Genomic DNA, 24,320 nt, shown 5'->3' with positions numbered 1-24,320 from the left:
GAACTGTGCGTTTGAACCCAGACCTCCTTACTTGTGGTGCTCAGCAACAGCAGACTTAGAAACACAAATGCACAAAAGCAAAATCCAAATAGAAGGTTTTACACACCACAGAAATTTGCTCTAATGGCATTTACAGCTCGACTAATCTTTTAATTCGTGGGCGGTTCTGCAAACTGATACCAGAGAAGCTTTACACTTTGGATTATTTCAAACTTCTCTCTTACACAAGCCATTGTTGGTACAAGGACTGTTAGGGAACACAAGACTGTCCTGTTTTCTTGGACGATGCCATTTGTATCTTTAAACCATGATGATATTAAACATCCTTAATTTTTGTGATCTTTCAATGGTAATAGGAATTCTGGAGGAGACAGTTGACACCTTATTAGACTATGTGATTTATTTTAGTCTGTTCAAAAGACAAATCTGTCCAGGATTTTTTTTTACTCTTCCAAAAAATTGAACAAATAACATTTTAAAGTTAAATCTGGCATGAAGACCGTTATCATGGGAACGGCTCACCTGACTGTCAGCACCAAAATCCACATACCAAGACCTCAAACTCACTAATTTACATATAATGGCTTGGTTGTTGAATCTGTATAGAAATTTCAAAACCAACATTTTAAATTGGGTTATATATTTCATAGTTACAGATGCAAGTTTTCAATAAAAACAACAGGTGATGTTTATTGGAACTGCTTCTGTTTACACACACACACACACACACACACACACACACACACACACACACACACACACACACACACACACACACACACACACACACACACACACACACACACACACACACACACACACACACACACACACACACACACACACACACACCTTTTGAGACGTATACGTCTGCAACAGAGGAACACTCCACCATGTTCTCAAACACCATGCCTCACCTCAGGTCATGCCTTGGGTGTGTTTACCCTTTTCAAAGAAAAAAAAGACATTATCCACCAGTGAAGCTCTTTATGGTGAGTGAATAGATCTTATAAATAAAGAATCACTGGATGAATCAATAGTGACTCACAAGATTAGTTAAAAGAGTCAAAGTCAAAACAACAGAGCCGAGGGCCTGGTATTCAAACCTCTAACTGGCTTAAAATATCACAAAAATATATAAAATGCAAATTAACACCGATTTCAGATGTGTATACAGAGGCCAAGTCTGGTTGTTGTATTTTCTCATCTGCATCCAGGTATAGTGTAAATGTGAAGGATTTTTATAGCACTTTTATATATTTTTATAAGATATTACAAATATTGTGTTGAGAATGTTTAAATGTACTTTATCTCACTTATTTTTACATTTGTATATTTTGCTAATGTTGATCATTGTTGTTTTATTTTATGCACAGCCCCTTTGCAACCAATTGATGCATAGATTCCTAACTTTTGTGTGATGAGTACAGTGGAATCAGGCCAAAAGGCAGTAAGCTAAGCTATAGGGGGAAACAGCACTCACTTAATTTAAATTGCTCCAAAAGTGGCCAACTATTTCAGGTTAGTCTAGTTAAACACTTGTTCCTGCAATTAAAATTAACAGCCCATACAGGACCCTGTTTATTTCTATTTTTGCAGTCACTGAGAAATAACTTAAACTGGTTTGCCTCGACACAGGACAGGACCTCACCTGACAGGAGTGACTCCCAGTAAGGAGAAATCTATGAACAGATGAAAGAAGTATCTAACATTGCACAGCAATACTATGTGTAAAATGTTACTGTAACATGCTGAAAACTAGAAGAACGTGTCCTGAAAAAAATTAGCATGCAACATGTGCATGAGGCACATGTTGCAAAATACTTCTGCTACAAAATAGGTCCATAAATAATCCTTGCTCAGCTAAAAATGTCTTAAGATGATGCTCCTACAAAAAAAATACATATAAACAAAGCATAGCCTTAGAAATACTGTATTTTGCATCTGACAATATTAAGGTCATTAAATAAAAATAGAAGAAATAAAATTTTTCAAATTGACTATTTTCGGATTTTAATAAGAGTAAATAAAAAAATGTCTGATTCATGACGTGACAGCCAGACAGTTGCGATCCTCCGCGCTATGCCTCGTGTGAACACAGGAGCACAGCGACAAATCCTGCAGGGTGCTCAGAGGAGAGAGGTGAAAGTCCTGCAGATGAGACAAAAAGGCCACGAGTATGAGTGAAGAGACCGGTGCCAGAGTCTACATGAGTTATTTGGCTCCAAAGAGCTCCACAGAGCCAAATAATTTATTACCAGTTAAAGTCAGTACACATTCATGATGGTGATTTACACCGATAAGAAGTGCTCCGCAATCTTATCTTTTGATCTTTTTTAAGCGAGTTCTTTAAATGTTTTCTTTCAAAGTCATAAAGGCAAATCCTGCTTCGTGTTACAGGCCTCAGGCCTCTACTATTGTGTCACTAAGTACTGCAGATGAATGTGATGTGAGCACTTAGAAGTCTTACTGAAAGAGGGACGCGGTAAGCTCATCAACAAGGCCACCTGCAATACATACACAAGTAAGGACCGGACAAAGTTGACAAAATAAACAATGGTACATTGACTATGACCAATAACTACCAGTGTTTACCTGGTGTGCAAATTGTGTCGCACAGTATGGGGCAAAGGTAGCAGGACGAGCATCCCTGAAGGACAAAAAAAAGGGTTAACATGAGGAGGCTCTGGACATGATGACGTGTATTATGAACAGCATTTGCGGGGAGAAGATGCTCACTTGGCAGTGCTCGCAGTGGTCGGCCTCATCTCCCTCCTCACATGGGCACTTGTCACAGTCACTAGAGCAGTGCTGCCAGGAGAAACAGACACTCAATGGGCAGTTGTGTTCAACACCTTTCGATTGCGCGAGACTTTCTAACAAACAGTGTCGGGGTATAGTTGAGTGTCAGGTGAGCACTTGTGCTTTTACCTCACAGATGGAGCAAACGCTGCACAAAGAGCCAGAGCGGAATTGCAGCATGTCAGCGATGGCCTCTTCTTCACTTGCGTCATGCTGGTTTTCTGCAGTGACGTCAGCTCCAGGCTCGTCTGTGTAAAGCCGGCAGAGTCAACCACAAAGTAGGCTTCTATGTTGGGTAATGTTAGCTGATTGCAGATCTAATGTTTCAGTGTGTATGTATCTGTCGATGGGTTGAAGGAACCTGCAGTGCACCAGAATACAGTAGGTTCAACTTAGAAACCGTGTCATCTTCACCAATTCTTTAAAATGTGGCCTGGCTGAGAGCTCATCCACTGCATGTCCACCTAAACCATGCGACTATTGGACGACACTAGCTGTCAATCACAGGGTGTCCACGCCCTAATGCATACAGTGCTTTATCGTCTATTTGATCATCTATATACAGTATAGTATTTTATATAGTATTTTCATGAGATGGGAAAGGGAAGTTTGGGGCCCCCTACTGAAGCTGCTGCCCCCGCGACCCGACCACGGATAAGCGGTTGAAGATGAGATGAGATGAGATTTTCATGAGATGATAATTTGCATTTGTCATTCGAGATAATACAGGTTTTAGGGACTTAACATTGGCTTCATTTTTATATACAGTCTATGGTTCAAACCCAAATGTCAATATCAGCATCAACTTTAAAAGTCTATTTTTGGTGTAAGGTTATGTTAAATGCTAATCGGCTAAATTTTTTTAAATATTACGCTTAAGTGCTAAAAACTGAGGTGAGACATTTATGACAACCTCTATAAAGAAGAAGAAATGTGTAGATGGGCACTTGTTATGAAAGTATAACATAAAGGTGGAGATGAGCCAACTATCACCACCACAGACAAATAACCTAATAATTTCTGGTTTCTGTGCAGATGTATGAAATAATGGTTGCATTTGTAAGAGTAAACAGCATATACACATCACAACCAGTGATCACCAAGTGTTATTCCCATTTTTTGACCCATAATAGCCACATTGGCTCAACAAAAGGGGCATTGGGCCCCAGCTACCACTTAGCTCCCACGAATAAGCCCATCTATTTCAGGACTGATAAGTGCGACTGCTCCTACAGTGGCTGCAGCAGGTCAGAGAATCTACTGCCGAGTTGACATTCACTCAAAGGCCCCAATGAAAATAACATGTTGCCATATTTTATACTAAATTACTGTGTAGTCATGGTTTTATTCACACAAACCATGAATATAGTCAAAATATATTTGACAACTCTATATATTAAAAAGTGGATTTACCATCATCTTCCTCAGCTTCATCCTCTTCCTCCTCAGAGTCATCTTCAGCAATATCATCCTTTTCCTCAGCCTTCTCTTCCGCAGTTACTTCCTCCCCTTCGGATACCTCCTCTTCCTCCTCACTTTCAGCCGCGGCCTCCGCATCCTCATCAGCTTCCTCATCAGCTTCCTCCTCAGCATCCTCCTCAGCATCCTCCTCAGCATCCTCCTCTGCTGCCTCGTCATCCTCTTCTGCAGCCTCTTCGTCCTCATCCTCCACAACTTCCTCCTCTTCTTCCGCTGCTTCCTCATCATCCTCCTCTTCCTCTGCATAATCCTCCTCTTCTGCAGCCTCTTCCTCCTCCTCCTCAGCAGTTTCCTCTTCCTCCTCCTCATCGGCCTCTTCCTCAGCAGTTTCCTCTTCCTCCTCATCTGTCTCCTCCTCATCATCGGTCTCTTCCTCAGCAGTTTCCTCTTCCTCCTCATCATCGGTCTCTTCCTCAGCAGTTTCCTCTTCCTCCTCCTCCTCCTCCTCAGTCTCCTCTTCCCCCTCTGCTTCCTCATCAGAGGTCTCATCTTCTTCCTCCTCAGTCTCCTCTTCCCCCTCTTCTTCCTCCTCAGTCTCTATCTCTTCCTCTTCCGCCTCCTGTCCCTCAGATGCGTCCTCCTCATTTGAATCTTCTTCAATTCCCTCCTCTCTTAGCTGTTCCTCTTCCTCAGCAGCATCATCACCCTCAGTGTTTCCACCCTCATCTGCCACAACCTCCTCCTCATTTCTGACATGGAGGTCTGCCTCTGCTTCAGCCACGCTCTGGGCACTAACTACCCCGGAAAGTGGCAACTGGGATGGACACAGAAGCACCAGCAGCAGCCCCACTACCCAGCCTTTCACAGGTGCCATCTTGGAAAAATTTACACAGCCCCTTTTAAGTAATAAAAAACCCACACTAGAAGAAAGTCTCTACCTGAATTATTCCATCAAAACAATCGATGGGTTGTCAACACTTGAAAATAACAAAATCCTTGGAAAACACAACAGCGCTACAGATAATTCCAGTATATTAGCCGGGGCTTTACTCCCGGCTGCAGAGAGAGGGGGTGAGGAGGCTTGTGTTCACAAGAGTGACAGAGCAGAGTGCCAGTCTTGTGCTGGAAAGACAGAGGACGCAGTGGAAACACAGCTGGGAGTGTGGTGTACTTGTGTGACTGCATGTGCGTGTGCATGAGTGACAGAGGCACATGTCTGGGAAGAATGCTCCCGATGCCCTTAACGCAGAGTATTAGAGGGGGTGCATGTGCGTATGGCAGTTGGGGGCGGGGGATGAGAGGGAGGGGTCAGTTTAAATGCTGACATTACATTTAGATACGTTATACTGTATACATACAGTATAACGATTGTAGTCATAGGAATTTTTCATTTAGGAGTCTGACATCACTTTGCTGTGACCACACACACACACACACACACACACACACACACACACACACACACACACACACACACACACACACACACACACACACACACACACACACACACACACACACACACACACACACACACACACACACACACACACACACACACACACACACACAACTTTCACCAATACACCCCACTCTTCTGTAACTTCATCTTGAACCTGGTTAAAACTCTGGACTGCGTGTGCACATTTGAACGCAGACTGATTTGTATAAAACCCTCACTGAACATGAATAGATTTAAAAAAAATACTAAAACAGCTTGCAATATGAGGAAAATTAAATAACAGCTAAAAATGACTAGAAGGTTAAATCAACACCTCTCAGACCAAGAACATGTAATATTTGCTTGCTAATCCCAAAGCCGAGAAGAACCTCTCCAAATGATGTATGGAATGGATGCAAATAGAAGGAAATGGAGATGGTGGTATAGTCTGCTCATGTGCAGTGTGTGCGACGTGGATGTGAGCAGCTGACATTCCAGACAAATGGTTTACGTTTGGACAATTTTATTCCGGGGGTTGCGATGTGGAAAGAGAGAAAAGCAGATTTAGGTTCAGTGGGAGCAGTGCAGGTTGTGAGAAATGTGGACAATTTACTTTAAAATGACACCTGAGTCATCGTGAGTTGGACACACACCCTCACTTAGGTACATATTTTCACATACAGCAATCATGCAACGAGAGAACCAGAGGGCATAAAGTGATTACTCCACCTCCCTCTGTGTGAGCCGCTGGTGAGACTGACAGGTGGCCGAGCCAGCTATTTACAGTAAAGGCTCCTTCAATAGCCCTGCTCCACTATGTGACCTTCAACAGAGCTCTAGCAAACTGACACTAAGCACCATGGTGCACTTTTCACACTATCCACATTCCCCTCTCTTCGCAGCATATCCAACAACTTTGACATAAAGCCACCGCACCCTGCCTCATGAACCTTTGGTTTGGTATCTTATCTGTTGTTCTTTTTCGATCGAGTGGCTGTTGGCCCCCCTCTTGGCTGTTGGCCCCCCTCTTGGCCCCTAAGTTCCATTTATCATTTCTCTAAAAAGAATAGTCTGACATTGCAAAAATGCACGTATTTGATTTCTTGCCAAAAGTTAGATAAGAAGTCTATGGTACATATGTAACTGGAGACAACAGGTGGTTATCTTAGCTTTGCATAATGACTGGAAATGGGGATAAAGCTAACCGTCAGGTGGCTCACTTAAGAAAGTATTGATCTTTTGCCTTGATGCCATTTACATTTCATGGAAAGAACTTCGATTTGCCTTGCTGTTGAAAATCGCTACACACACTTCCATTCCCTTTTCATCAAACCCTCATCAAGACAAAGTGAATGAATTTACTTTTTTTTTTTATTAACATTCATAAGTAGTAAATAGTATACTGTAGATACAATTTATTGAACAGGATTAAAATAATGTAGCAAGACAAATATATCCTACTAATAAATGGAGAAATCTGCCACCTTCTGTCTGTTCCTGACAACTGCTCATCTTCATCCACCAAGTGGGAATTCAAACAGATGACCCTTTGTCAAGAAAACCGAAAGACACACAGATATTTCCCAATTTATTAGTAAGATTAAAAGCAACAATTTATCCAGAAAGTAACTTAATCCAAAAGTAATACAATGTGCATCCAATGTAACCCCTTTAAACAATATCATAGTTTCAATACAATAAAAACTATATAAAAACCTAACAGAATGTAACAGAATTACAGCTGTCAGTTTAAATGTACAGCAATAAAGATAATAGCATTGCCAAATCAAATACATAGCACATTATAAACAAATCCAATTGTCTTTGGCATTTGAGTTAGATTGCACATTTAAAAAAAAAACATCATCTGTTCCTTTTACTCTGTACTGTTACATGAAGTGATAGCATATATTTATCTTTTTCATGATAACAGTCATTGAGAATCTTTGGTAAGTGAGTCCAGTGTTGAACATAGCTGGTGCGTGCATTGCTAAAGCACTTTGTCATTGTCTTTTACTGACCCAGAGCAAGTGAAGGCACCAACAAGGCTGAATCAGGAAGTGGAAGAAGAAGGGAACACGTCTGTGTAGAGGAGGAAGCAAAGTAAGACAGCTTGAGGGGACAAGGCAGGAAACACAACTGTGACATTACAACATGCAAAGTGTTTTTCAACTGTGTAAAAATACACAGGAACTTTGTGTTTTTTTTTCTATTAGAAGTACCTCTTAATGTAGGTGGAGGCCGAGGAGGTTTAAACGTGCTGCCTTGTGCCAAAGTATCCACAATCCAGCTGAGAGCATTGGAGCAATACTCCATCTAAAGAGAGGCAAAATGTTACTGAACGTAAGAAAACTGTCTTTCCCTCAGGTGAGTTCTATATATTATCATTTGCTGTTCATTGTACATGCTTCCAATCACATAGGATTTTGTTTCTTTTCTGGCAGACAGTCGGATGATACCACTGTTGTATCTGCCCGTTAAATATGAGTGGTATTCAAATGGCATTGGAATGACAGAGGGCTGGTAATAACTGTCCCCATAGTGTCTGGCCTTTTTCCTTTTTCTAAATAAAGGTTTGTCCACTGCCGCCTTTTTAGAGCAGCCACTTTTCCACTGTGCCATCGCGTCTCACTGGGTTTTCTAATACAGCCTCCAGGCTCACAGTGTCACGCCTACAAATTTACCCTGATCATACGTGGTTTCATTAGAATCCAATTAATGGGAATCCATCATAGCAACTGAGAACTTTAACCCCAGAACCCTTTTTACATGCATAAAGAAAACAAAGGGCAAGGAATAATAAACACTGTGTCAGCTCAGTAAAAGTTTCTTAAAATAGATTTTTTTTAATTCACCTCATTCTCCAGAGCCCTTAGTCTGTGGTCAACATCTCTGCTTTCAGTCAGGTGCTTCAGCACACCATCCACTCTAAAGGAGGAGACATTCACCTCAGTATGGTGGAGCAAAATAATTTGTATTTCACTGCTGACGTGTAGGAGGGTGCGCTTACTTGACCGACATCCGTTTGAGCCTCTCGGAGTCACTGTTTTTCTGAATCTTAGTCTGTGCGGTCAGGAAGTCCTCCTTCTGAATGGTTTCCCATGTCATTAGCCTGTTAGCGGCTTTCCCTCGTAACTGCAACACTAATAGAAAAGGCAAGTGTTTTTGTCAGTACTGTTCAACCCAGTTACAGTGATTCCTGAACCAAACCAGGGCTGAGTTGAAAGCAATATGCTGCCATTGCAGGAACTGCAGTGACTGGGGGAAAAGGCAGCTACAAATCACAACATGATAATCACCAGCTAGAAGACACTTGAGACATTTAGAGTTGGCATTTTTGGTTTCAATCAGCATTTAGTGTGCAGTAACTTTATTCCATTAAATAGACACATTTAAAACATGTATTCAATCACTGACCAAAGTGGTGGATCTTGATCGAGGGCACCTTGCGAATGTTCCTCTTGACAAAGAGATTAATGTGTGAGATGATGATGAAAGGAGGTGCCAGGGAGGGACGGGAGTGGTACTGAACAATCAGGTTGTAGCGCTGGAACTTCCAGTAAATGTCGCTGTTCGCCTGCACTTCAGAGAAGGTGTAGCTGTGTGGACACAAACAGAGTGACGACGAGGGTTGCGCAGAGATTGGTGCGACAGATTGATTGAAACAACTCTCATCAACCTTTACCTGAACATTGCAATAAGCAGGTTGATGAGCAGGATGTTGGTGACCAGCAGATAAACTACCAGCAGAATTACCACCAGCCAATTACTGTACATAGTTCTGCATGGCTCTGCACCCTCCTGAATCAATGTCACATTGTGTGTGCAGTCCATGTCCCACTGCTTCCCCACTAAGATAGAGAGGAATATATAGAGAAGATTAGAGTAAGTTGTTTTAAGATAATTAATGTGGAGAAAAAATCCAGTAAAGGCTTCAGAAAAATCCAGTATTCTTCCACTGGTTGGAAACCAAAACAACTTTTTTTTACTCTATTCACACCAAGCACACACAAACACTTTTACCATCCATCTCTTCCACAGGGATCTGTCCAAAGATGTGCAAATACGGCCTGTAGAAAACCCGGCGGAAGATGCGATCTAGGCGAGGGTCGTAAGAATAAAGCAAAGCCTGGTTGGCAACTCCATATGCCATGAGCCACACCCCCAGGAAGAAGAGAAAGAAGAAAATATCTTTCATCTGAAGAGGAGAAATCATTTGTTTCATCATTCTACTGCTATTATCACACATAAGGACATTAGTGAAATGTCAGCTTAATGGCATTGTTTTAATATTTCTCACCATCTTGCCAACAATGATGATTTTTGGTCCCAGCTGTTTGTGAATGGCAAAGATGTGAATGAGGCGGAGGGTGAACACCATGTAGTCCACACACAGGACGTCCCGGCCAAATCCATACGACCAGTGGAACATCCTAAAAAGGCAGAGTAAATCAAATAAGACGGAGTAACAGCAACACCCAGTGGCCAGCTTGTAAAATAACAGCACTACTGAAATCATGGAGTGTGCGCACATATCAAATTCACAGGACTCTGGAATTTAATAAATTGCAGACATTTTTTCCATGCCCCTAAATAATCTTAATGTATTAATGTTTGTATTTTCTTTGCCTGATTTGTGCTAAATGCATGTTTTAGAATTATACTTTAGAGTTTTCAGCCTCTTCATACTCTGATTTTAAGATCATTTGACCAAAAAAACCCTGCAACATGAATAAAAAAAAAATATATTGTTGCCCTGTGATCATGGGACATGGGTGATAAGGCATTGCTTTGCAATGGGTTGAAAAGCCAAACCAATTGAGGACAAGGGCCTTAAAACACACATTTTGGCATAATCCAATAACAACAATAATACACACATTCTGTAATTTAATCACACCTGCAGATTAGTCCAATGATGAACAGAATGATGGCGGTGAGGTCACACTTGTTCCACACATCCTGAATGTACACTCTCATGCTTTGACGCCATGTCATCGCCCCCAAAAAGAATGTCTTGGGAGAAGAAAACACCAACTTAATAGATCAGTTTAACTTAAAACTAATCGAGCAATGAGTGGTTTTAACAGCATTGTATCCTATATAAAGTATACATAAGCTTTTTGATGCAAGAAACAGAATGTCATTTGTAGCCAAAAACTGAACAATGTTTTCAGCGGTCATCTCGAAAATCATCTTCAAGGGTGGGTGAAATCATTTTAGTGTTCCAGTTTGCAAAATGTTTATAGTATTCCCTGTGTCCAAATACATGAATTGTTCTGTTTAAAAGATTACAGGTCATACGCGTCACATTATGCGTCACTCTTCACTCACCTCTCTGATCTCCTCACACACGATGGTGAACACCCAGAAGTACAGCACATACTCAGAGATGGCCGGACCAGCGGGTGGAGGGGGCTTGAAGTCCACCAACAGCACGTAGGCAAACAGCAGGAGAAAGAGGAAGTACATCAGGACGTTGCCCAAAAATGAGGTGACGGGCGCAAACCAGAACTGGCGCCATCTTGACACGATGAATGGACGCCTAGGTGGTGTGCGAGTGTGAGGAATGCCTGTGAGGAACATCAGACATTAGTAGCTGATCTGTCATAACAGCTGCATGAAATAATTATTTCTGCAATCAGTCTTTTGTCTCCTCTGTTATGTGAGAAGCTGCGTTTAAAGAGGACCCACCTCTAATGTTTGCTGTCCTGGGAGTTGTTGCGTCTTGTGCGTCAGCTTCACTGGTGCGACAACGACACAATTTTAATGAATCAGCACACTACAACAAATACAAAGCAGTGGTACCCGTTCAAAGCTGCAAATCCAACACTGTCCATACATTTGCATTAACATGATTAAAAAACAAAACATGTAAAATGTAAAAATCTGAACCTCACTTTTCAATACAACTGATGCTCTAAAGAATAACATTGATTAATGCAAGTAGGAGTATTACATGTGCTTGATGTCAGAGAAAGAGAAGATGGTGGTCCCATAGAGGCTGTCGTTGTCCCGGCCAAGTCCGTCCTCGTTAGGCTTCCCCTCCTCCTCTTGGTGCTGGTCCTCTGGATTACTATGAGGTGGAGTATGTTTAAAAAGAGATTTCAACATATATAACACAATACAAACGTAAAATGAGGACAGCTCTGAAATGTATATCCTAGATTTAGAAATTATAAGAACACAGTGGGATATGTGGACCTCACCTGAAGGAAATTAAGTTGGTGTAGCAGAGGAAGGGGCAGAAGAATGTGAGCATGAGCTTCCACACATCCGTGTTCCTATTCATGTCACCCCACCAGATCTGGGACAACAGAGACTGGAGGAGAAGAGACCACTTATGTTATCTGAAACTATGGTAACTGTAACTCAGCTTCGTAAGATATCACAGATTTTAATATAAGGAAGGGCACATTGTGTATAATTAATTTGTTTCTTTAGCAAATGGAATCAAGTTTAGCAAAAATAAAGCAACAACAATAAAAACAGACAAAGCATACATAGAACTGGTTGAACTGCAAAGTGGCATTGGCTTAGTCCATTATTGTCTTTCATGCTTCAGCCCCACACGTGTGAAAACTGTGACAGACCTGCACTCCGTCATTGCTGAAGAAAAGCCGTGCGTCGGCGCCCATGCCCATCTGGAGGCAGGTCGTACCACCCCAAACTGGAGACTTCCTGATCAGCAGGGTGAAGGAGCGACTCTCGTTGCTCCGATAGCAAGAGCTGAAGACGTCTGAGGAGCAGGAAAGACGCATGCAGACAGAGTTTGGTTAAATGGTTACCATTCAGAAAACATGAATGAAAGAGACTTGCGGAAAAAAGCAAAAACACAAACCCACACAAAAGTAAAGCTTAAAATCAAAAAGTCATCAGGCATTTGTAACGCATGCATTGATGATCTACCTGCCCATTAGCATTAGTAACATAGAGAAACAGCTAAATTGCTCATGTTATGTAGTTTACAAATAAGGGATGATCACTTAACACTGAGTGGAGCCATGAGGATGTGTGTCAATTTAAATCAGTTGTTGTCTAAAGGAACGTCAGTGGATGACACCTTCAAGGTCTTACCATGTGCCAGGTTCTCAAAACTCTGGGCCAGTTCTTTCATGGCAACTTTGTTCTCAGTCTCAGTCTCTAGCTTGGACAGTTCTCTCAGGATCTTACAGCCACTCAGGGCACTCAGCACCGATTCCCCTGCCTTGGAGAATCAACGAAGGAGATCAGAGAAAATCCATTTCAAACAGATGCTGACAGGATCCACAGTATTTTGTAATTGAATCATAAGCATCATTTTGTCTGTCACTTAGTTGGATAAGTGATATATACCATTGCAGACAAGCTATGCAGAGGGTTGTGTGTTATGTGATAATTTCAAACACTGTGAACATCATAAGGGCAACTTTGTGCTTTGTTTTGTACCATCTCCCAGAAGAAAGTGGCCATCTCGCTGCGGTTCTGCAGGACGGCCCATATGAAGAGCGAGGCCCAGGGGAAGAGGCAGCGCCGTTCCCGATACAAGCAGTCTCCACGCAGCATCTTACTGACACGCTGGGAGGAATGGAAACATAAGAGGGGAAGTGGAGGGTGATGCAGTAACAGTGACAGTTGGCATGTCACTCACTCATCTCGTATAGAAACAATCAACAATTTTTCATTTGCTTTGAGATACACTTGCTGGATACTTTATGGTGCACCTGCAAGATCTAATACAATCCATTAAAACAACAAATCTACTTTTACAAAAACCTTTATTTTTGTTTACACCGTCAGAGAGGTTCTTAATTTACCTGTATGTTCATGATTACTAAGGTTGTAGTGGTGGTGTTGAACTGGACAGCATTATACAGAGATGTGTTTCTAATGTTTGATTTAATGGCTGAGTTGTTGTTTTGGATTGAGTTACATTTTTTTTTACATTTTACAGAGTGTATATCTACATAGTCATAGGTTTAGCATACCCTAATAGCCCTCCTCTTGGACGAGATCTGTTCTAAGCCCAAAGCTTCGTAGTAGAACGGCTGACAGACGTCACCCATTAACAGTTCCAGGACCCTTGAAACCTGAGGCAAAAAGGGGGTAGAGCAACAAAAACAAGAGCAAGATTAAGCACAAGATATATTCACATTATTTCTTTGTTTCGGGTTTTTTTTTTAAAGCACCTCAAAAAGGCTGATATCCTTCACTGTCCCGCTCTGCATCCTCTCTGCTGCCGTTTTGGAGGGCGAGCTGTGCTGGTTCGACAATGCAGTAGTTCCGTGCCGCTCAATGAGGTGGCGCTGGAGCAGCTGGTAGAGGAGTGTGCCATCAGCCACGGAGAGGTAGAGGCTCTCCAGCCTGCCGTAAGTCAGGTAGTCCAGGATGTTGAGGCCATTCTCAGTGAAAAGACGCACAAACTGAGGCTTGTCATTGACGAGGGCATCTGTCATTGAGTCTTCCAAGTCTTCATACTAGATGAGCGGATGAATTTAATTGTATATTGAGCAGGTTTCATAGAGGGTCAATACATTTAAGAAATTATTATGTCACTGCACATCTATAAAAGTATTTTATTTTAAATAAGTGGTACAATATACACCAATGCATCTATTTTGTAGTAGCAGTATTTCTCTGAATATCTGTTTGCTATTTTCCGGACATTTTACAAGGGGCCTGGGCAGGAAAATGCCCAGACGTCAGTGCATGCTGAAGCAGCTAATGTAATAGCTGATGTCATCTATTTTTTCCCCCACTCACCCTCCACTGTATGTCTCCATTGAAGAGTTCGCTCTTGGCAATGTCAACCCTGTTCCATGTGACTGCGAGCTTCAGCTCTTCATTGTAAGGGCTGGCATCGACTGACGCGCGGTGCTTACTAGCTGAAAAACACCACAAACATCAAAATAAAGATGCGTTGCCATGTAAACATTTGAAGTATTTCTGATATGAATGAGCCTGTATGTACCTCCAACTAATGCTTTGAGAAGGACTGTATCAAAGTCATCTGGGCCCTCCTGTTCCCCATGGTAGATTGTGATTAAATCTCTGTTCTGGTAGATACTCAGAGCCTGGAGACAAACAAAAAAAGTTTTGAATAAATGAGCACCTTTGGTTACAAAAGGTATTGTCAAAACCATGACATCATTTATTGTTTGGCTGTTCAATGTTGAATGATCAGATATCAGCCATTTAAAGGTCTCATCAGGGCATTTGAACAAGTAGAAATTAATAAGATAAAAATAATCCATGTGAATCCGATCGTGTGCACTGATTACTGTTTCAATTAACAGTAATGAGTCAATAACCTGCCACACACGTCTGTGGTAGCATATGATAATGGTGCTCCTTAAACAGCTCTTAAATAGATAGATTTGCTTCTCAATGGACTTCTGAATGTATAACAGAGACAGTACAAAAAAACTTTTCAGCTTGTACAGGGGCAACAGACAACTTCCATGGCCCCAAGCGGTTCCAGGAGGTATTACTGTTTGGAAGCAGAAGCAGTTTAGAGAATTCCACAGGGTAACATGGTGGTAATTTAGTTGTTAGGACCTGAGCATCAGTGGGATAAAAATGTGAGCTTGCCCTGAGGGGTGTGCTGGAAGACAGGCTGTTAAGGTCATAAAATTGGAGCCATAAATATGCTCAGCAGAAGTATTAGCAATCTTCCTCTTACATTATGAAATATCTTTCATGAGTAAAATTGGAATCTTGACCTGGCATTTAAAAAAAAAACAGATCAAGAGGTCCCTAACAACATTTTAAAGACCTACAATATCACAGTTAGCTTTTATGATAACCTGCCAAGTAGTTTTTCTGCAATAATATAACCGGCTGCTGAATACACAAGGTAAACCTTGTACCTGTTCTGCCTGCTAGTGATTGCACGTTAATAATACATGTGTTCTGTGCATTGGTCTTACTCGTTCAACTAGCTTGTCCGGCTCTGCTTCAGAAGGGAAATACTTTTTAACCCGCTCTGCCACTCTGTCCTTCAGATCGACACTGGGACCCGCCTCACCATCCCCCTCGTTGGAAGACTGGGCCACAGTGGCTGACGACAGGTTCTCCAAGACCTCACTCAAGAAGTCAGCCATGCCCCCTGAGCCGGCCAGCACCAGCCAGGGCATGGAGGTTTTCAGAGAAAGGTCCACTCTCTGATAGAAATCGTACAAAGAGAGAGATAGGGTGGGGTGGGATGGGGGGGGTTGGGGGACACTTCTTCATGGAATACCAGGGCCAATAAATGTAATAATTTCTTTTATCATAAAAAGTGTTGGCTGTACCTCCAGCAAGCTTGCCTCCCCTGATATCAGCATACAAATGACAGGGATGTCAATGCTGCCACTGCCTGCAGGAATACAGGTATTCTTCATTGAGTGAATTGGTGAATTATTCGCTTATACTAAATTCACATCAATGCAGACTTAGAATGTTCAAACTGCATATTTTTCTAGAAACACAAGAACTGAGACAGCAAAGACACAGAAAGAGGACCCTGTTAAAAATTTGACAAATCTCTGCTTGTCTCAAACTCATGCAGTGGCATGCAATGGAATGCGTCCAGTGGATTCCAGTGGATTCCAGAGGATAACCTTATGATCACATACGTTCATGAAGGATCACCACGAGAGACTCTAATAGCTGGAAATCAACGTTCAGAATCAGAAAAATACTGGAAATGAAATACTTGTTCCCCATATCCAGTTCTACCAACAACAATACAGCAGAAACAAAATGAAAAATGTTTACACATACTTCCTTAATTCATAACTGTAAAGTAAATGACATGTGATTATGCCTCTAACTCTCACCCCAGATGCCTGTGCGCTGGTGGGAGATGTAGTCCTCCAGTTTGGCCCTGAACCCCTTGTCCCCTCCTCTGCGTCCCACGCTCCCATCATCAACCAGCAGGAAGGCCTGGTAGTTGTTGTCGAGGCAACAGGAGTCCCGGGTCGTATTCTGGACGTAGTACTTGGCAGGAAAGCTGCCCTGCAAAAAGAAGAAGATTATTGCACACTTTCGTCTACTAGCAGTAAATAGCTGCATTTGGTTTATTCTCCTCTTGTGTTTTGATAGGACATGATGCCAGTGTAAAAACACAGCAATTCATTTAGGACTCCAGGATGTCCAGATGAAGAATATATGCTTTTATCTTACTTTAAACACTTAGGGATGAAGTAAAAAACTATCCAAGTATAAATATACCCATATCTCCACCTATAATTAATGTGACCCCCCTGCTTTAACCTTAAAAGACGGATGGAAATGTTAAAATGTTATGGTTCGTAATAAAGTGAGATTTTAGTACGTGACAGTTGAAGACGATATTTTCTTAAAAGGGTGAATATATATGTAAAAAACTGGGAAAAAAAGTAGAACCTGAGGGTTGACCAGCTGCTCTCGGTTGTGCACCAGGCCCCAGGGAGCGATTCCCAGTGCCACCACCTTGCTGAGGGAGACAGACGAGGCTGCAGTGGCATGATCCCTCACTGCCTCTCCAACGCACCTGCCTACACCTTCACGCAAGCCTGCTGTCACGATCCACGCTCCTGGGGTGGAAAGTTTAAAAAGTAATTGCAAGAAATGCATTTAAGCATTTAGTAAATGCATTTACTCCACAACAGCTACTGAACTAATATAGTAAATCCTTGTGCCATATTTCACCAAAACCTTGGATTTTCACCACAAAACATAATTTCATACACGTAAATTTGCATTTCTAAACTATTATGTATGGGCTGGCGACCTGTCCTGGGTGTATGCCGCCTTTTGCCAAATGCCAGCTGGGATTGGCTTCAGCCGCGACCCTTAAGTGATAAGTGGTATAGATGGAATTATTATGCAATTTATTTGTACATGTGCTTTCATCCCATGGGCCTTATCAATTTCTGCTCAGGATCTATTATGAGACGTGTCCCTTGAGTTCTTGTGTACTCCTGAATGTTTTTGTATGCGTCTTGTTGCCTTTGCTTTGATCTGCGGCCTCCGAGAGAATAGCTTGCTAGAGTGACCTCACATGATGGGGATCACAGTGTGCCACCTGCTCTTGGCACAGTTGTCTGGAGGAAATGGCCATTGTGTTACTAAATTAGGACCGGACCCCAGAGGGTCATGTTGTGTGATGGTGCTGCATTTTAACGTAACGGCTTGATTTTTCCTGCTAAAACTACAATGAGTGTGTTTCCGTGCATTTCAAGAAAGTGTTCCATTATTTTAGATATGTCCGTTCCTGAGAAGTGTTTACAAATTTCAGAGGGATTTGACCTAATGCGGACTACTACCAGTGAAAATCCTTACACAAGCAAAAAGATTCAAAATTGGAGCTAGTCTTAAGGCTGTGATCTAACTTCTAAAGAATAAAGTTTATTTATTATGGTATCCTATGCATGAACATTTTCATCTCTTCACCAAGTAACTGATGTAAATATAATCTCACTAACAAGTACTGCTGTATTATATGCAAAGAATCGGCAGACTTCACCCTCCCTGATGAGGTAGTTTATTTCTCATTTTTATATATATGACCGATAACAATGACTCATAACTGTACATGTTCTCCCTCTGTCTATCACAGAGAGTGTAAATGTCCAACAACTATGGGTAAGACGTAGTTACAAAGCACACTCTTGAAGAGGTTGTAGTATCGGTTGCACTGAAGGGGGCTCTGGTGTCTAACTGGACTATTCCCCCCCCACGTTAGGAAGTGGTTTACCACTTCAAATGGAGGTCTACTTGAGTTGTTTTATTTTTTGTTCGAGTTTGTTTTATAATTCATCAATAGTTCCAGTTTGGTCACCTACAACATGTTACCTACCTACTTGTGTTAACTGTGGGATAAAATGCAATTTCAGGAATACAGGGTAATAACCCTTAATGTAAATGGCCTACACAATCAAATAAAGAGGAGTAAGGTAATCGCGAAGATGAAAATGGAGAAGTTGCATGTAGTATTTTGGAAGGAAACTCATCTTAATCGCATGGAACATGAAAAGCTAAAAAAGATGGGGTTTAAAAATACATTTTACTCATCTTATAAAAAAGGGAAAAAGAGAGGGGTGGCGATACTCATTTCCAACACAGTGGGTTTTCGAATGGTCTCTGAAATTTGTGACTAAGAGGGCCGCTATGTTTTGGTTACGGGATATCTTGATCAGAAAGAAGTTACACTAGTTAATGTATATAGGCCACCAGGCCGGGAAATCTCCTTTATAAGGGAAATTTTTGGATTAATTGCTTCTGAGGCCTCTGGAGTTTTAATATGTGGAGGAGACTGGAATATCCAGATACAACCAAGGCTTGACTCCTCTAACACATTAAAAAGGTCTACTCCTATTGCCAGACTAAGTAAAAAAATGTTGGTGGAGTTGGGAATGAGCAATGTATGGAGGGATTTTCACCCGACAGGGAAACAATTTACATTCTACTCTGCAAGTCAGGGTTCACATTCAAGAATTGACTATTTTTTCAGTTATAACTCAGACAGGCACAGACTTAAGGACTGCAGGATAGGGATACGGGACATCTCGGACCACTCCCCTGTTTATTTAACTCTTCATTAAAATAATAAAAAGAAAAAAACACTCTGGCGACTTAACACAAGCATCTTAAACTACCATGCATGCAAGGAATATGTACAGAAGGAATTTAAAGATTATCTGGATAATAACGATAATGGAGAAGTATCACCAAGTGTATTGTGTATTGCAAAATCTGTTATTAGGGGTAAGCTCATAGCTTACACATCATATAAAAAAAAGGAAAGATTGAAAAAGCTGTCTGACCTACAAGAAAATCTGAAGGATTTAGAGAGCTCACGTTGAAAGGAACGGACCCCACATTTTAAATCAGATTAACAATGTTAAAATGGAAATAAATAAACTATATGAAGAAGAATTAGAGAAAAAGCCAAATTTAGCAAGCAGAGATATTATGAGAATGGTCCGAGGGCCTTGAAGCTTCTGTCCTGGAGGTTAAGGAAGCAAAAGGCAGAGACTACAATACATGAAATTAAGGACCCCAAAAATAAAAAAACGTGCCATAAACTAGAAGATATCCAACACATTTTTGAAAACTATTACAGAGATCTATATAGGGAACCAAATATATCTAGCCTTAGGATGTGTCAATATCTTAGGATATTGTGTCAATATGTGTCAATATCTTAGGATATTGACACATTTTTTAAATCACTAGATTTGCCATCCATAGGTGAAGAACAGAATAAGGCCTTAACAGCAGAAATTACAAAGGAGGAAATAGGTAAAGCAATTTCGAGATTAAAAGCTAACAAAGCGCCGGGTACAGATGGTTTCCCGGCCGAGTGGTACAAGACCTTCAAAGATCAAATGGTGCCCATACTTTATGATTGTTAAAATTTTACGCTTAAAGACAGGAAAGAATGCAGCGCATATAGGCCAATTTCTGTACTAAATATAGATTTTAAATTATATGCTTCAATATTAGCTAAAAGGTTAGAAAATATAGTACCAGAGTTGGTGGACTCAGACCAAACGGGCTTTGTACAGGATAGGTACTGCATGTAATTGATCATGTGACCAAGGGTAATATTAGAGCCATGTTAATAAGTTTGGACGCGGAAAAGGCTTTTGATTCCGTTCACTGGGAGTATCTGTACCTGGTCTTAAAAAGGTTTGGATTTAAGGAAGAAACTATTGGAAGCATTAAAACATTGTACTCCTCACCAAGTGCGAGGATAAAGACCAATGGACACCTCTCCCAGACAATTAACCTGGAGAGAGGTTGCAGACAAGGCTGCCCTCTCAGCCCTGCCCTTTTTGCCTTATTTAATGAGCCTTTAGCACAGTCAATTAGAGAAGACCAGGTGATAAAAGGAATAATGGTAAGAGGCTCGGAGCAGAAAATTTGCTTATACGCGAAAGATGTGTTATTGTTTACTACAGCACCTGAAGCCAGCATTCCTAGACTGATGGATTCACTGAAAGAGTTTGGAACTTTTTCCGGATATAAATTAAATGTACAAAAAACACAGACCCTAACTTATAACTATATTCCAGAGAAAGACATGGTTAATAGATTTGAATTTAATTGGAAGGCCTCAGAAATTTAGTATCTGGGGATTCAAATACCAAAAGATATTTCCAAATTATATGAAAGTAATTATGGTCCCATATGCAAGGGCATCAAGTCAGATATTGATAGATGGTCCCAACTCCCCTTAGACATGCATAATAGGATAAAAACAATAAAAATTAATACACTCTGGCGGCTTCTGTATTTCTTCCAATCCTTGCCGGTAGAAGTACAATTTAAACAATTTAATGAATGGGACAAATGGATTTCAAGATTTATATGGGGAGGTAAAAAGCCAAGGATCCAGTTTAAAACTACAAGGCAGCACAATTAAAAGCGCTAGCACTATGTTGTAACCCAGAGTATACTGCAAGGTGGAAAGACTCGGAAAGCTCACAGCTAGATATTCCATTACAAGGTATGTTGGGCAGCAGACGTTTGTATAATCTGCATTTAAATAACCTAAATCAATGGACAGTCGTTCCTTTTAGAGTCTGGTTCATGGAATGTAAATCATCACTACTTGAAAGACAGACAAGACTGCTTAAATGGGTTGCTTTAGACCCAGATTTCAAACCGGCAACGATTGATGATAGATTTAAGCACTAAACTATTGTTTGTATGAATAGGTGACCAACTATCTGTTCTATTATTATGTATTGTTGTATCTCTATTGTTGTTTTGTTTTGTGGAAAAAATAAAAATAAAGTATAAAAAAAAGTACTGCTGTATTAGTATCTGTCTCCAAATCAAAAAGTTAGTTAAATCAGTCAAAAAATTACATTGTGAGAGGCACTATTCAATTAATGACAGTTTATGCTAAAGGGAGACAAACTGCTTCATAGGTTGGAGCTACACTGATATAATCAAGATACCATAAACAGTTAAAGTGTGTTTGACAGCATTGTTAACTGGCTTGAAACCCATGATGCACCTTTGTCGCAGTGTGAAGTGTTGATTAAGTTACTTCACAATGTGTTTACCTGTGCTTTGTGAGGCTTTCACCAGTCCCTGCCTCAAGACCTCCCGTACCCAAGTCTTCACCTTTGTCCTCCCTTCTCCGCCCACAACAGACACCACCAGATTGGGCGCTGGCAGGCCCCAATGGGCCGTCATCAGGGTGTAGACCATAGACGGGGGGGTGTCCCATGACAGACGCAGGAACTGAGATGCCCAAGAGAAACAAAATTGACATTTCGTTGCCTCTGAAAGGTACAAACACGTTTCAAAGTAGGAAAAAAACTTCGCAAAAATAAAAATCATTTGAAAATCTGATCATTTTTGTACAGCATCACATGCTTCTCAGTACAGATATATGATCTCAGTGTTTGAGCAGCAGCAGGTTAAAGGTAAGCCACCATGTTGAGTACTACAGCTCTTGGTGTTTCTGAATCCACATTTGCCTCACTCTTATGAGCATTTGTCATCAAAAACACAAGAATACCACTTCAGATTTTATCATAAACTGCAACCCTGTAGGAATAAGTCAATCTATGAACCATTCAGAGAACATTTATCAGACTGACAGAAGTACCTACATAGCTATGCCTCTTGCTGGCTCCTGCAAACTGCAGCTCTCCAAAGGCATCAGTCGGGTACTCAGAGGAGTGCTGAGCGCTGTCCCAGTGGTTGACGATCGCCGTGCTGAAATAGTCACCGAGAGCCACGGAGGCATGGGCATCTCTCGCACCCCCACACTGGCAAAGCGCGCCATTGCTGAGAGAGAGAGCGACACGATAATATGTCAATGTGAAAACCTCTGATACATCTCCACAGTGATTAGAGAGACATTATCATCAAAAATGGATCAGAAGTAAGCTCCACAACGGCCACAGTACCTGAAGGAATCTTCAACAAAGGCGGTGCACACTCTTTTCTTTATGATTTTGGGGATCCAACTCTGAAAACATTTTCAACAGGTTAATGAACATGACATTTTACTTTTTTTACTTCTATTATAGGACAGTTAACTATTACCCCACCAATCATAGCATATTCTGCTCAAATTAAGAAATGTTGACTTTGGCATCGTGAAAAAAACACGATGATGGGCTGGTTATGCTGCGCCTAAACACCCGACTGTGAATTCTGACAGGGTGGTGCAGTTTCACCTCCAGAGACCTCTGTGTGTGTGTGTGTGTGTGTGTGTGTGTGTGTGTGTGTGTGTGTGTGTGTGTGTGTGTGTATGTGTGTGTGTGTCTTTCTATAGTTGAGAGCACCAATTTTGGCTCTACACCATCGTTGTGAGGGACATTTTGATGTTGTGACGACATTTTGGCCAGTCCTCACAACTTCAAGGGGCTGTTTGAGGGTTAAGACTTGGTTTTAGGTTAGGGTTAGCATTTAGTTGTGATGGTTAAGGTTATGGGAAGGGGCTAGGGAATGCATTATGTCAATGGGGGTCCTCACAACTATAGAGACACGTGTGTGTGTGTTTGTGTGTTTGTGTGTGTGTGTGTGTGTGTGTACGCTACATGTATGTGGTGGGCATGTTAGTCTGCAAGACAATTGCATACCTACTCAACAAAGACTGCGGTCACCTGACTCTCACTTGAGACTGGACTCTCTTTACAACTCTGAAAACAAACTTAAACTGTAAAGAGTTTATTTAAAACATATATGAATAATCCCCAGTCCACTCTTCTGACAGGCAGAATAAGGAAAACCAGGTGGGGCTGTTAATTGGATGGCTCCGTTCCATGTAGCTGTGCCAGGTGAACAACACCTGAGCCCCGCGACTGACACGACCGAAACGGAATGCAGCCACAATTAATTTGATTGGTGACAGCTGTTAATGTGGAGGGGAATATATATATATAACTTTGACATCTTGCTGGTGTCGCGACATTAACAGTGCTTTGTCAGCTAAACGTGTAGGCCTTGTTAATAGTAACCAGAACGGTTGTGCATCGTACCAGTCATAAATGCGTCGACCTAATAAAGCATGGCGAGCGTGACGTCAGTTCGCTCGTGAGCAGCACGCGCAGTCTCCCAACGGACGTGTCGCGGGGAACTGGGACCGGGCTGCCGTGGACGACGAGCCGGGGACCCGGGCTGCCGTGGACGACGAGCCGGGGACCCGGGCTGCCGTGGACGACGAGCCGCGGCTGTCAACTTGTTGTCGGTGCGCTTGCCAATGCTAACGTTAGCTTCACTTCCGCCGTGCGTTAGCGAGTGGTGCTCGACGGCGCGTCGACGACTGGCGAGAGGAAACCAGCCGGAAAAGCGCCAGACGCACACACGACTCTGTCAGGGGGGTTCCGGCTGGACCCTGTACTGACGTGCGAGTACCGCACTGTGACATGAAGAGGTGAGACTCGCCATCGCGACTCGAGACCCCGGGGAGTCACAGCCAGACACTCTTTTCTTTACAACCCCCCCATTCCCTCAGTTACCTTTAGTTTACAGAAACACACCAAGCCATAACAAAATCCAAAGTAAAGCCCACCGACCTGGTCTTTACTGATCTTGTCTCCGTCGCCCACTCCTCCTCCTCCTCCTCCTCCTCCTCCTGCTGCTTGTGTGTCTCTCATGTTTCTTCTAACTCTTCCCTGTTCAACTCAGAGGGAGTCAGGCGGAGGGGTGTTCTGTCTGACCATTCTCCAGGGGGAGGCTCGCG

The 24,320-nt window shown here is 41.9% G+C and overlaps 2 protein-coding genes and 1 long non-coding RNA gene across 3 annotated transcripts; 1 reads left to right on the top strand and 2 right to left on the bottom strand.

The window, feature by feature from the left end:
* Positions 1-378: 378 nt before the first annotated feature.
* On the bottom strand, positions 379-5,387 carry LOC118286991 (cilia- and flagella-associated protein 251). Its single transcript, XM_035611668.2, has 6 exons — positions 4,216-5,387; positions 2,932-3,050; positions 2,740-2,811; positions 2,596-2,650; positions 2,471-2,507; positions 379-2,151 (listed from the first exon to the last, which is right to left on the bottom strand). The coding sequence occupies exons 1-6, from the start codon at positions 5,093-5,095 to the stop codon at positions 2,130-2,132; spliced, it is 1,185 nt and encodes a 394-aa protein (XP_035467561.1). The 5' UTR covers positions 5,096-5,387; the 3' UTR covers positions 379-2,129.
* Positions 5,388-7,015: 1,628 nt separating this feature from the next.
* On the bottom strand, positions 7,016-24,298 carry LOC118286987 (transient receptor potential cation channel subfamily M member 4). The gene is made up of 28 exons (XM_035611660.2): positions 24,154-24,298; positions 22,540-22,601; positions 22,240-22,417; positions 21,685-21,865; positions 17,030-17,199; positions 16,462-16,639; positions 15,934-15,998; positions 15,571-15,804; positions 14,613-14,715; positions 14,405-14,526; positions 13,831-14,118; positions 13,630-13,731; positions 13,091-13,219; positions 12,740-12,869; positions 12,256-12,401; positions 11,872-11,984; positions 11,622-11,738; positions 11,357-11,406; positions 10,997-11,235; positions 10,563-10,678; positions 9,963-10,095; positions 9,686-9,860; positions 9,348-9,513; positions 9,080-9,261; positions 8,673-8,805; positions 8,518-8,590; positions 7,885-7,978; positions 7,016-7,744 (listed from the first exon to the last, which is right to left on the bottom strand). The coding sequence occupies exons 1-28, from the start codon at positions 24,232-24,234 to the stop codon at positions 7,716-7,718; spliced, it is 3,789 nt and encodes a 1,262-aa protein (XP_035467553.2). The 5' UTR covers positions 24,235-24,298; the 3' UTR covers positions 7,016-7,715.
* LOC118286992 lies at positions 7,810-10,261 on the top strand. The gene is made up of 2 exons (XR_004785556.2): positions 7,810-8,029; positions 9,704-10,261. It is a non-coding gene; the product is annotated as an uncharacterized LOC118286992 (long non-coding RNA).
* Positions 24,299-24,320: the final 22 nt, after the last annotated feature.

This window comes from Scophthalmus maximus, chromosome 16 (genome assembly GCF_022379125.1).
Source record: "Scophthalmus maximus strain ysfricsl-2021 chromosome 16, ASM2237912v1, whole genome shotgun sequence".
NCBI lineage: Eukaryota > Metazoa > Chordata > Actinopteri > Pleuronectiformes > Scophthalmidae > Scophthalmus > Scophthalmus maximus.
Note: the sequence above shows the minus strand (reverse complement) of the source record. Positions and strands in the feature narration are given on the sequence as shown.

Coding starts and splice junctions, on each gene's coding strand:
- LOC118286987 (XM_035611660.2), bottom strand. CDS start 24,234: ATGAGAGACACACAAGCAGCAGGAGGAGGAGGAGGAGGAGGAGGAGGA. Junction 14,119..14,404: donor ATGGAGACATACAGTGGAGG/GTGAGTGGGGGA, acceptor CCGCTCATCTAG/TATGAAGACTTGGAAGACTC. Junction 8,591..8,672: donor CTCAAACGGATGTCGGTCAA/GTAAGCGCACCC, acceptor CTCCTCCTTTAG/AGTGGATGGTGTGCTGAAGC.
- LOC118286991 (XM_035611668.2), bottom strand. CDS start 5,095: ATGGCACCTGTGAAAGGCTGGGTAGTGGGGCTGCTGCTGGTGCTTCTG. Junction 3,051..4,215: donor TGAAGCTGAGGAAGATGATG/GTAAATCCACTT, acceptor GGCTTTACACAG/ACGAGCCTGGAGCTGACGTC. Junction 2,152..2,470: donor CTTACCGCGTCCCTCTTTCA/GTAAGACTTCTA, acceptor TCTCATCTGCAG/GACTTTCACCTCTCTCCTCT.